The sequence below is a fragment of the Vombatus ursinus genome, unplaced genomic scaffold (genome assembly GCF_900497805.2).
Source record: "Vombatus ursinus unplaced genomic scaffold, bare-nosed wombat genome assembly UNPS02014781.1, whole genome shotgun sequence".
Taxonomy (NCBI): Eukaryota; Metazoa; Chordata; class Mammalia; order Diprotodontia; family Vombatidae; genus Vombatus; species Vombatus ursinus.
The window spans coordinates 34,248,426-34,262,145 of NW_020954559.1; the positions used below are offsets into that span (position 1 = coordinate 34,248,426).

The 13,720-nt window shown below is 36.9% G+C and overlaps 1 protein-coding gene across 1 annotated transcript in view; it reads right to left on the minus strand.

The window, feature by feature from the left end:
• The window catches only part of LOC114046113 (collagen alpha-1(IV) chain-like), a 204,058-nt gene that overhangs the window by 37,204 nt on the left and 153,134 nt on the right, over positions 1 to 13,720 (minus strand). The window contains exons 28-36 of the mRNA XM_027866369.1: positions 13,531 to 13,635; positions 11,894 to 11,991; positions 8,069 to 8,219; positions 7,823 to 7,936; positions 6,504 to 6,671; positions 6,274 to 6,363; positions 4,305 to 4,457; positions 1,198 to 1,296; positions 984 to 1,073 (exon numbers count right to left, since the gene is read on the minus strand). Of these exons, the coding sequence (XP_027722170.1) occupies positions 984 to 1,073; positions 1,198 to 1,296; positions 4,305 to 4,457; positions 6,274 to 6,363; positions 6,504 to 6,671; positions 7,823 to 7,936; positions 8,069 to 8,219; positions 11,894 to 11,991; positions 13,531 to 13,635 (1,068 nt within the window). The remainder of the gene's footprint in view (positions 1 to 983; positions 1,074 to 1,197; positions 1,297 to 4,304; positions 4,458 to 6,273; positions 6,364 to 6,503; positions 6,672 to 7,822; positions 7,937 to 8,068; positions 8,220 to 11,893; positions 11,992 to 13,530; positions 13,636 to 13,720) is intronic.

Here is a 13,720-nt window from a genome sequence, read left to right on the forward strand (position 1 = left end):
TCACAGATTGATTATTAAGCACCTATTATGTAAAAAGAGTTAGGGAATTAGTGGACAAAGAGCCAATCTTGGAGTCAGGAGAAGCTGAGTTTTCAGTCTTGCCCCACCACGATATAGGAGTCCCATCAGCAAGTTACATCCCCACCCAGTGTCCCAATTTTCTAAAACTTTGTTACATGGCACAGAGATAAAAAATTGGATTTGAGTCAGAAAGACCTGTACTATTTTTGAAACATACTAGCTATGTGATTCTAAGCAAATAATTTCTCTTTGGAACGACCCTGGCAATTCTCTGAATTCTGTAAAAAAATATAGACAATTAAGCACGACGTAATGGACAAAGCACTGGATTTGTCTCTATAAAAATCATTATGAAAATAATATGCATGTCAAAGACAGAGAAAAATGCTAGAGAGAAATCAGGGAATGTTGAGAATTGAGTGAGATAGTAGCTACCATGATATACATAAAAACAATATTAAAAAACAATCAGGTTCAAATTAATTGGAAACTCTTTTCAGTGGAAAGATAGTTTCTTTGGAAATTTCATCATCCTATTAATTTTCTGACTTCAAGAAAAAAGTTCGCAATGTATTGGGATACTCTTTAAGTTAACGTGATAAGTCAACATGAGTGATGCTGACTTTGTAAATAGGTAGTAAATTAATAAATGAAAATACTATATATTTGTGAATTTAAGTGTGATCTCTTCCTTTCCAGACTATACTATATGATTTCATTTGGCGGACTGGTCCTGTCACTATTAATTGCGCTTTATTATGCACTGCAAAGAAGATTCTCTCTTTTTTTTTTTTTTGCTTTGTGAGGCAATTAGGGTTAAATGACTTCCTCAAGGTCACACAGCTAGTGTCATGTATCTGAGACTAGATTTGAACTCACGTCCTCCTGACTTCAAGGCCAGAGCTCTGTCCACTGCGCCACCTAGCTGCCCCACAAAGAAGATTCACAAGGTCACAATTTACCTGGCAAGCCCATTCCACCAACAGAACCCTTTGGTCCTGGTAGTCCTGGAGCACCTGGTGATCCCCCAAGACCTTGATCACCTTTAGGACCTTAAAAAAAAAAGAGAGAGAAAAAAACATCAAAAAAAATCAAAAGATTTTTTAGCAACATTCACATATTACTTTGACATTACACTCAAAATATACATTGCAGCACCAAAATGATGTCCTATACCTGGGTGGCCTGGAGTTCCTGCTTGTCCATCCTTCCCAGGTACTCCTGGAGTACCAGGATCTCCTCTGGCGCCTTTATCTCCAATCGGCCCAGTTTGTCCTGAGTATCACAAGTAGTAAAAGAGACAGAAAGGCAGAGGCAGGGAGGCAGAGACACAGAGAGAGCAGAATTTAATAAATATTTATTGCCTATTATTTATAAAGCATTGTGCTAGAAACAAAAACAAAACACTAATAATTTGACTTCTCTGCCCTAGGCAACTCTTAAAGACTCTAAGGTACTGACCTGCACTGATGGAGGGAGTTTCCTTATCTTAGAGATTCTATTATCAGTGAAATCACAGGTCCAGTCCTGCCCCCCATCCTTTATAATAATTAATTATGAAATATTTCCATATGTGTTTTTAATTCATCTATTACAAAATAGAATTAAGGGAGCAAAAAGGGCAAAAACTATATCTTACCCATGCTTTTTTTTTAACTTCAGCTGAAGCATAATAGATTCTTCTCCAGCCCTTACCTTTCTTCTGTGTGTCTGTTTCAAATGTATTTCTTGTAAATAACATATTGTAGGATTCTGCTTTTGAATCTGCTCTGCTATTTGCTTCTGTTTTATGGGTGAATTCATCCCATTCATATTCACAGTTGTGATTACTGTGTATTTCCCTCCAGTTTATCCTCCTCCCTCTCTCCTTTCACCTTGTTCCTCCTCACAAAAGTTTTGCTTCTAACCACTACTTCCCCTAACCCACCCTCCCTTCTATTACTTCCTACCTTCTTCTTATTCCTCTCCCTCCCCCTGTTTCCCTACAGAGTAAGATAGATTTCTATACCCAACTGAGGGTGTATGTTATTCCCTCTTTGAGTCAATTCCAATTGAGAGAAAGGTTCAAGCATTGCCACCCCCACAACTTCCCCATCTTTTCTTCCATTGTAATAGCTCTTTCATGCTCCTTCATGTGAGAGAATTTACTCCATTCTAATTCTCCCTTCCTTCTTCTCCCAGTGCAATCCTCTTTCTCATCCCTTAATTTTGTTTTTTTGGATATCATCCCATCCTAATCAACTTATACCCATACTCTCTGTCTATGTACATCCCTTCTAACTGCCCTACTAGTCACAAAGTTCATTAGAGTTACTAGTTTAATCTTCCTATGTAGGAGTGTAAACAATTTAACCTTATGAATTCCTTATGTTTTCTCTTTCTTGTCTACCTCTTCATGCTTCTCTTGAGTCTTGTATTTTAAAATCAGATTTTCTGTTCAGGTCTGATCTTTTCACAAAGTCCTCTATTTCATTTAATATCTATTTTCCTCCTGAAGGATTATACTCAGTTTTACTGGGTAGGTGATTCTTGGTTGTAATCCTAGCTCTTTGTCCTCTGGAATATTGTATTCTCAGTCCTCTAATCCTTTAAGTTAGAAGCTGCTAAATTTTGTATTATCCTGACTGTTGCTCCATGATATTTGTATTGTTTCTTTCTAGCTGCTTGCAATATTTTATCCTTGACCCAGAGACTCCTAGCTCTGGAATTTGGCTAAAATATTCCTGGCCATTTTCATTTTGGGATCTCTTTTAGGAGGTGATGAATGAATTCTTTCAATTTCTATTCTACTTTCTTGTTATAGGATATCAATTATCCTTGATAATTTCTTGAAATGTGATGTTCAGGCTCTTCTTTTGATCATGCCTTACAGAGAATCCAATAATTCTTAAATTATCTATACTGGATCTATTTTACAGGTCAGTTGTTTTTTCCAATGAGATATTTCACATTTTTTTTTCTGTTTTTTTCATTCTTTTGATTTTGTTTTATTGTTTCTTGATGCCTCATAAAGTCATTAGATTCCACTTGCCCAATTCTAATTTTTAAGGAATTATTTTCTTCAATGAGCTTTTGTACCTATTTTTCCATTTGGCTAATTCTTATTTTTAAGGAGTTGTTTTTGAATATTTTTTCCATTTTTTTGTACTTCCTTTAGTAAGTGGCTGAGTCTTTTTTCAGAATTCTCTTGTACCGCTTTCATTTCTTTTCTCAATATTTCTTCTCTCTCTTATTTGATTTTTAAAATTCTTTTTTGCTCACTTCCAAGAGTGCTTTCTGGGCCTGAGATCAATTCACATTTTTCTTTGATTCTTTATTGTAGCCATTTTGACATTGTTGTCCTCTTCTGAGTTTGTGTTTTAATCTTCCGTGTCATCATAGTAACTTTCTATAGTCAGGCTCTTTTTCTGCTTTCTTTCTCATTTTTTCAGTCTATTCCTTGACTTTTACCTTTATTTTAAAGTTGGGCTGTGCTCCTGGGGTAGAGGGAGCACTGTCTCAAGCTTCTTGCACCAGGGCCTCAGTGCTCAACTGCACTGGGGGGCACAGAGCCTCACTACTGGCCTGAGCCAGTTGCTACTGGATTATGCTAGGACCATGGGACCTTGCTGCTAGCCTACACTGGTGGCATAGGTCTTTGATGCTGCCTTGCCTACACAGGCATGGAGTCTCACTGCTAATTTCTCCAGGCACAACTAGACTGGACTGACCTTTCCTTCCACCCTTCTAAGTTGTCTTGCATTACAAAATTGCTTCATCTCATCCTTTTATTGGTTCTGCTGATACAGAATTTGTTTTGAGGTATTATTTTATAGTTGTTTAGAAGTGAATTTGGGAGAGTTCAGGAGAGTTCTTGCCTTATTCTGCTGTCTTGGGTCTGACCTCCACAAAACTATATCTTGATAAGTTATTTAACATAACATTTAAAGGGAGAGTTTTCTAAGGGATGAGAAAACTAAAAATAGTAAGATAATTAAAGTAGCACTTTTTCATTTTAAGAAAATAACATTATTCTAAGTAGTACTAATTTTCTCAAGTTAAAATTTGAAATATTGAATTTTCTGATATAATAACAGAATTTAAAAAGAATTATTCATTTGAAAAAATATATGTTGTAGTACTGTCAGATAAGAGAAATCATATTTACTTTTTGAAGACTTATGTAAAATGAAAGTTGATGCCAATATTAGCTAGTTAGGGGAGGGGAGAACACTAGTCTATTTTGTGGTACTTTGGGTTAAAAGCTCCTCCCTTTTTCCAGGTCAAAATCAAAGAAATATTACCTTTTTCTCCTTGATCTCCTTTCTGGCCCTTCATACTGTCCATGTCCACTTGATCCATTGATCCTGGCTGTCCAGGAAGACCAGCATCACCTTTATCACCTTTGAAACCTGGATCACCTCTGGGTCCTGTTGTACCTGGGAAACCTTGGTCACCTACAGAGAATGAAGACAACACCAGAATTAGGCTAAAGATACTTCCCAGTGTTGGAAAGACACACACTTGTAGGCTAATGTATTCATCTGCAAGTGTGTGATAGAATAAGCTTTATTTATTTATTTATTTATTTATTTAATTAATTTTTAATTTTTTTTTTTTTAGGCAATTGGAGTTAAGTGACTTACCCAGGGTCACACAGCTAGTAAGTGTCAAATGGTTAGTCTGAGGTCAGATTTGAACTCAGGTCCTCCTGACTTCAGGGCCAATGCTTTATCCACTGCGCCACCTAGCTGCCTCAATAAGTTTGCATTATATAATATTTAATTACTAGTTATTTTGTCTGTATCTGATCCATTCTGTCCTATTCCATTCCATTCATGCTTCCTTATGGCATAGTGGTTATCTCAGGTTCTCAAAGTCTCAGTGAAGTACAAGGTTTGGCAAGTCTTAATATAAATGTCATCTAAAGACTAGCTAAGTTCAGAGAGGCCCCTACTCAGAAGATTAGCCATGAATGTTCTGGCCACAGTAATTCATAAAGACTGACCAATAATGATATGAGGAAAATTGCAACATATGTCAGTGGATAGAGCACATATATTGAAGAAACTTTGGATTGAATATAATAACTACATAATAACCAGGTTCTATAGGAGAAGTTGACCCAGTAGAAATGCTTGTTAAAGTCACTGTCCCTATTCATTTACTTAACATTACTGAAGTATAAGACGTTCATAGAAATGAATTGGTTTATTAGTTTCTTTGCTCTGATCTCCTTTCCTAAAATATCCATAGCATTCATTTCTATATCTAACTTATTAAAAGCTTACTAAATTAAAATTTAAGGAACTATTGAAAGATTATTTAACACTATTTTTCTACTGTCAAAAATAGCTTTTTTTGGTAACCTTGAAAAATACTTTTCTACTTAAAAACTGAGTTTCTAGAAAATGAAGAAAATCAAAAACATTATTTGAAAAAAAAATTGTTTTCAAAGGAAAAAAACCTCATCTATAAACTTCTTAGAAAGCCATAGGATTCAGAGAATTCCTTTTATCAGGATGCATTTGAATGATCAGAGAACAGAACAGCACATAAATGCTCCCAACAAACCTATCTTCTCTTAGATCTGCATGACAGAGTTCAGTTGATTCTGTGTGCTCAGTTTCTATACAAAACTCATAATTGGATTATAAATTACCCCAGGCAATTGTTGTGCTTCTTAAATTGTCCCCTCAGGATACCACCACCAACACACAGAGGCCACCTCTTGAAATGAAGTATTTCTTCCCTCTAAGATATTGTAGATGGGATTCTTGTACTGGGCAGGAGATCAGGCCTGATGATCTTCACAGTGCCTTCAGACTCTGTGACTCTATGAGACTATAGCTATTCCTTCCACATCCTGGTGGTTAAGGGCATGGCACCCCTGCAACCTCAAAAATCTGTATAAAAGTTTTTGACCCTCCCTTTGAACCAGAGAAGAAGTCTGAATTTTTTCTTTTTCTTTTATAGGGTGTTTACAGTACCTTATTATAAAATCTGGGTTGATATTATATAATACTATACGTATATTTCATGCATTTCTGAGTTTCTGAACTTTTTCTTTTTTGACTGGCCTTTGTGTGTCATCTTTGGCTTTCGAAAAACTTCCAAAAAATTCCCATTTAATTTCTTATGCCGACACACGACCTCGATGGGGGAAGTTGCAATGGGGAAGGAATAACTGTATACTTCAACTATTTTTAAAAAGTCATTAAGAAATCAAAATCCAGAGCCCCGACATTTTTTGTAGTTGTTGACGAGCCTTACCTTTTACTCCTTGGAATCCTGGAGTACCCACTGGTCCAGGAGGACCTGGCTGACCAGGGGTCCCCATTACTCCCATTTCTCCCTTGGGACCTATGAGTGAAGGAAAAGAAGAGTTCATGTTATTCCATATTTGCACCTACCTGACAGTCCTTCACCTGGCCCTGAGGCAAATAGGTATCATTTCACTTAATAATTTTTGGGAGGGAGAAGAGTTGACAAACATGACTTACCTGGAAAGCCTGGAAGTCCAGGAGTTCCTTGTGTGCCAGGAGGTCCAGGTAACCCGATTTGGCCTGTTAAGCCAGGAAGACCTGGACTTCCTTTATCTCCTTTGGGTCCTGGCATATCTGATCCTGGGAATCCAGGGTAACCCTTCTCTCCTTTGATTCCAGGAGGACCTGAAGGAAGGCAAAAAGCCAATAATCTTAACTTGTATAATTAAAGAACAGCTTGCTAGACATTCAATTTTTAATTGGTGAACTCTATAAGAAAGCATGCATGTCCCTATTAAGTATAATTAACCTAAGGTTTACTATAGCCCCAGCAGAGGGAGCTGAGCTAAAAACTAATTATCAACAAATAATTACCCATGGATTCCCACTATCCTGCCCCTCTTTATTATAAAATTACTGAAGGAGCTAGAGATTGCTTCTGTTCATAAGCCATCACCCTAATTCGAATCAGGCACTGATTAACACCATCACTAAGGAAGTAATAAAGAGAATCCACTTGCATTTGATTACAAAAATGTTAAAGATAGGATAAAAAGTCAAGGATGTTTTACTCATTCTCCTAATGACATGTATCACAAGCACATGAGAAGGAACACTCACTTAGATAACCAATTAAACTATTTCTACAAATTGAAATTATTCTCCTAGTACATTATTGGTGGAGCTGTGAAATGGTCCAACGACTCTGGAAAGCAATTTGGAGCTATACCTAGAAAGTTACCAAACTGTTCATCTCCTTTGACCCGACTATACCACTCAAAGAAATCAAAGAAAGAAGAAAAGGTCCAAATATGAATACGATAGAATACTATTGTGCCATATGAAATGACAGAGGAAACTAGAAAGACCTTCATGAAATGATGCAAATCAAAGGGAGCAGAACAGGGGAACAATTTATACATTGACAATGTTATAAAGAAAAACAGCTTTGAAAGACTTTATAACTCTGATCAACATAACAATAAACTGCAAATCTAAAAGGGTGAATTGCCCAGGGTCACACAGCTAGTAAGTGTCAAGTGTCTGAGGTCAGATTTGAACTATTTTTTTTTAATTTTTAAAATAAAATTTAAATTTAAAATAAATTTTAAAAGATTTGTTTTTCAGGCTTTTTTTATTTGTTCAATAATGTATGGGGGGAGTTAAAAAATACTCGTTACTTGAAAAATAAAAATTACAAAGAAAAATGAAAAAAAGTGCTTTCTTCAAATCCTGTCTCACCCAACATGTTATTTAGGTTTATTCCTATCCCTTCTTTCACTGATATTACAGTATCTTTTTCCCAACTATTGACAGCACAGGGAACCCTGAATTACCTGTTGATCCTGGTGGTCCCTGTCCTCCAGGGGGTCCCATAACTCCAGGAGGGCCTATTCCTGGAACACCAGGGGCACCTTTTGGACCTTGGATTCCTTGAAGCCCTGGGTCACCTAAACAGAAGAAACAAAAATTGTGAACTAATTACCTTGCATCAGGAACCTCCTGCTTCCCACTCACAGACAGGCAATTTCAGGAAAGGAATTCATTTTGGTCAGCTGGAATTTTTTCTTTGAAAACATTACCTCTGAGTCCTTGTAGCCCAGGTGGCCCTATAAGTCCATGTTCTCCTGGGATGCCTGGGCTACCAACATTTCCCTTTTCGCCAGGAAGGCCTGGAATGCCAGGAAGACCTGATGATCCTTTGGGGCCTGGTAGACCCACTCCAGGCTCACCCTTGATATTAAAACGAAAAAAAAAAAAGTGAGAAGGCAAGCTCAATTTATAACAAATGTAACAAGGTATTCAGACTTTCCCTGTGGTCTGAACATTACCCTTTTATTAAGAAGGCATCAGCTCACTAGCCAGAAAGCAGTAATTTTGCATTTTGTCACTTATTTGGGTCCACCATGAAGACTTTAGGAGCTCTAGGTCCAGAAAAGCATGTTGGGACACAATCAAGTTCACAAGTTCAGTACACACTCATTTTTTAAAAATTAATAAACACTAACAAACATGAACATTTTAATACACAAATAAAAGAGGATTGTATTCAAGACTGTGAACTTATGATTCTTTCTCCATGTTTCTCTGTCTGTCTACCTCTCTCTCTCTCTCTCCCCCTCTCTCTCTCTCTCTCTCTCACTCTCTTTCTCTCTCTCTCCTTCTCTCCCTCTCTCTCTTTTTTTCTCTCTCTCTCTTCCAAGTCCTCAGTGAAGAATGTAAAGGGTAGGTTTCTTTTTTAAAAATGCTGATAGGACTCATCTTCAGCCTTCTTTCAAGACAAATTACACTGCTCTTTCCACTGATAAACAAAGTACCTTCAATGTAAGTAAATTCAACAAATATTCAGAAAGCATATGCATTTAAAATATGTTCTTGGTCAGTAGTTTTTTTTGTTGTTGTTGTTGTTGTTTTTTAAGTGAGGCAATTGGGGTTAAGTGACTTGCCCAGAGTCACACAGCTAGGAAGTATTATGTGTCTAAGGCTGGATTTGAACTCAGGTCCTCCTGACTCCAAGGCTGGTGCTCTATCCACTGCACCACCTTGGTCATTAGTTTTTCAGTCACGTCCAACTCTTCATGATCCCATTTGGGATTTTCTTGGCAAAGATACAGGAGTGGTTTGCCATTTTCTTCTACAATTAATTTTCCAGGATCACACAGCCAGTAAATATCTGAGGCTGGATTTGAATTCTGGAAGATAAGTCTTCCAGATTCCAGACCCAGTATTCTATTCATTGCCTCACCTAGCTGCATTCTATCCACTGTCCCATCTAGATGCCTTATTTGTAAGATCCTGTCCTACTAGAGTTTAAAAATGGAAAATGACAGTCCCTGTGCTCAAGAAGAAATTGAGTTGTAAAAGAGTCATCCTTTATGGGAAAGGAACCAAGGATGCCTTCTAGTTGAAGCTGTGGGACAAAAATTCCCCATTATGTGGTGTTTTATATATATATATGTATATATATAATATATAATATAATTATATATAATGTAATGTAATTATGTGTAATATAATTATATATAATATAATGTGTTATATTATATATAATAATTATAATAATAGCAAGTAGCACTTATCTAGCAACATAAGGTTTGCAGAACACTTTGCAAATTATCTCTGTTGATCTTTACAACACCATGGGAGGTGGGTGCTATTATTATCCCCATTTTTACACTTAAGGAAACTGAGACAGATAGAGGTTAAATGACTTGCCCAGGGTGACACAGTTAGTAAATGTCTGAGGAAGAATTTGAATGCCAGGCTTCTTGTCTTCAAGCCTAGCACTCTACTAACTATGCCTCTTAGCTTGCCTAAAAGTAAACATGGTGGAAACCTAGGCAAATTTGTAAAATTTATTGTCTTCGGTCTGCAGTTTTTTCTTCTTGTACCTTCTTCCATACATCTATCCAGTACCTAGTATCCTAACAGGAAGATAATTGTTGATTGATCGATTTGACAGTGAGTAATCCCTTCCTGCTACTGTGTTATCTCTACCAGGTATTTCAGGCATAGCAAGCTGATAGGGAAATTATTTCTAGGGTGGAAAGATTCTTCAATCATGCAGTAACTACTAAACCTGACACTCAAGGTAATAAAGCTCATGAAATCAAGAAAGGAAAGAAACAAGCATTCATTAAGCACCTACTATATACCAGACATTGTGCTAAGCTCTTTACAAATATTATCTCATTTGATCCCCACAACAACCCTGGGAGATAGGTACTACTATTAATGGCCTATTTTACAGTTGAGAAAACTGACGCAGACAGAGGTTAAAGTGACTTGCCCAGGGTCACACAACTAGTGAGTTTGAGGCTGATTTGAACTCACGTCTTTTTTAATGCAGGCTCAGTACTCTATTCATTAGCTGCCTCAGAAATCAGGGTGTCTGAGAGTTAGAAGGGTCAGAGGCCAACTACTCCATTCTATACCTAAATAAGATCAACTTGAACTGGTTCTTTTAGAAAAAGAAGAGTCAAAAGGATATTCATAGGCCCTGGAGCTAGAAGGGAACTAGGGGATCATCTAGTTCATACCCCAACTTTTATGTATCAGGAAATTAGGCCCACAAAAGTAAAGTGATTTGTCCGAAGTCACAAACATACTAAGTTGTGGATATGGGATTGAAATCCAGGTCCTCTGAAACCAGGTCCATTGCTCATTCCACTTACCCTAAAGTTAACACTATGGCTACCCCAGAGAGGTTGTCTCAGTTTACCTGAGGGCTGATGCCATGAGTGGTGTGGGCAATAGGGTTAGTGTCCTTGATTCAAGACAAAGAGTTTGCTCTGTCCTAGTAGAAAGGTTTCCATTCTCAGCCTGAGCATGTCACCTAACCTAACCCTGCAACAAATTCCTTCTTTTCTTAGACTCTCTGACATCAATTTTATGTTTTCTGACATATATAATATTATTTTAATAGCTTTTTCCTTGTAAGATATGTCCTTTGCTCTGAGGTTCTAAAGTAACGTATGATGGAAAGAACCCTGAATTTGGAATAAGACAGCCTAGGATTGAATCTGAGTTTTGTCAATTAGTAGCTATATAACCTTGAGCAAATGACATTATCTCTGAGTTTCTTTATCACTAAGATGAAGGGATTGAACTAAGTGACCTTCCAGACCCCTTTTAGCTCTAAAATCCTAGAATCTGCTCCTATTTTAATTCTACCCTCTGGTTATGCAGTTTCTAAGGAAATGTGTCATGAATTATAGAATTAAAGAATCAAAGATGGAAAGAAGCTAGAAAGAGCTTTACAGATGAAAAAACTGAAGTCAAGAAAAGTTAAGTGACTTGGCCAAGGTCATTCAGAAAGTTACTAACAAAGATAGAACTATAGGCCAGATTTCCCACCTCCTAGTCCATGCTCATTCATAAGATTACATTCACTTTCTTGAGAAGAGGTCGTTGTTTACAAAATCAAAATATATTTAGGGGTTATTTTATCCTGAATTCACTGGCTAGAGTATATTCCCCAGTCAAGGAACTAATTCAGAATCCCAAAAGCGTTGTTTTCCTTTCCGGTAAAAAAATAAAAATAAAAATAAAAGTAAAAGTAATGCATGTAGATAAGCCAGTCAGATGGATAAGCTACACTTTGATTGGAAGCAAAACAGTGAAACTCTAGCAAATGAAAAAGTGTGAGGTAAAACTTTAGCTATATTATCATTAGCACTTTTCCTTTCTCATAAACACTTTTTTTTTTGTTTTTTTATTTTTTTGCTAGGCAATGGGGTTAAGTGAGTTGCCCAGGGTCACACAGCTAGTGAGTGTTTTGTGTCTGAGGCTGAATTTGAACTTGGGTCCTCCTGAGTCCAGGGCCAGTACTCTATCCACTGTGCCACCTAGCTGCCCCTCTCATAAACACTTTTAAAAACAATAAAAGAAAGAGCAATACTACTTACTTTTTGTCCTGGAATACCTGGATTTCCTGGTAAACCATCAAATCCTGGACGACCTGGATTTCCAGGCTGACCAATAGCTCCAGGTAAGCCATCAATACCTATTGAATAAAGCAAGTTATTAACAATTCAATAGCTTTGTGGCCTACTGAACTAGGCCTGAACTTATCTAGAAGATTAAGCAGAAATCCACTATTTGAAAGCAACAAGCACAGATAATTTATTCAGCTGGTATCACTGAGGGTTTCCCAAGGCACTGTTATGGGCATTTTACAATCCATAAATCTCTTTTTTCCCAAATCTATCTATTTTTTCTTTCTTTTCTCCCTCTTTATTATGCCTCTTTTTTCTATTCTCCTTCACCCAAACTCCATTTTTTCCTTCTTTTAACTTAAGCCTGCCAGAAGAATGGGTAGTAAGGTATCAGTCAGCTAGAATTTATTAAACATCTACTATGTAATAACATACCAGGCATTGCACTTGAAAATAACTGGTCATAATTCAACCTTTCTGGTAATATTCAAGCCAAAACAGCTTTATCATCCCCTGCTCTAGAAATGTATTAATAATATGGCTATTAAGATGCCTGGGATCTATGTGATTCTATGCTTGTGTGGGAAAAGTGGTGTGAAAGGTATAGAGGTTAATTTTTAAAAATTTTTTCATTTATTTTTATTACTCTTTGGCCTAATGGCTAGGAAACTAGAGCACAGCCTGGCCAAATGGTATTATGTTCAGGGGGATGGAACTGAAACTGATTACATTGGTATTGAGAGCTCCCAATGATAAAATGCCTTTACTAATGCTGGTCAATTCCTTGAACAGAATTGATCCATGCCATGTAGACTAGGTTATGTTACTGAGCAGGTAAATTAAATTACCAAAGAAGACTAACTTTATCCTAGATGGCTACAATTAGACATATTACAGTTTCTCAAAAAAATGAACACAGGTCAATTGGGATCACAGTGGGAATGAGAGAATAGGTAGCTCTCAGTCAGACTGGGAATCTTTTCTTCATAAATAAGCTTCCTAGCCCTGTATCCATTTAGACCCTCTTTCCTGGCCTCCCTAGAAGAAGAATCCTGTAGATTCGTAGAAATGCCACCCTGCCTCTCTTTATGTTACAGTTTCCTGTGGAGAAAGGGTTTTGTTTTTTGCTTTTGGGGTTTTTTTTAGGACAATAGGGAATGTCAGGTTAGTGATGTTTCTGGTCATACTTTACATTATATCTCATTCACAGATTTCCCTCCCCAAATCCAAACTCCCCTCCAATCAAAATTACTCATCTGAACAGTAAAATATTACCAAAAAAAAGTTATGGTTATCACACTACATGCTTGTAAATCACTTCTCTTAAAACCACTTTTTAAAAAGTTATCTTATGAGATAACCTTATGTCTTTATAAAGAAGTTTTGCTAGGTTACAAAGTTATTTCATATTTATGATCCTATTTTATTTCTACAAGATACTCCTGGGGAAGAAAGGTAATTATTAGGTATTATTAAATCATTTTACATTCAGAGAAATTGAAACAGAAACACAAGATTTCTCAGCTAGTAGAATGGGCAATAAGAGAATTCCCAGCCCAATGTTCTTAGTTTCAGTTAAGGTCTTTTTTACCATTTAAAACTTTTACCTTTTGGCCCTGGGGGTCCTGGAAACCCTATTCCTGGTTGGCCAACAGCACCTTTTTCTCCTGGAGGTCCTTGTCTTCCTGGGGTGCCAGGAAAACCTCTGTCACCTTTAACGAGAATAGCAAATAGTCAACCCAAGCTAAACTTGGAAATTTGTCATTCTTCAATTTTAAAAGAGGTATAAATTTTTAA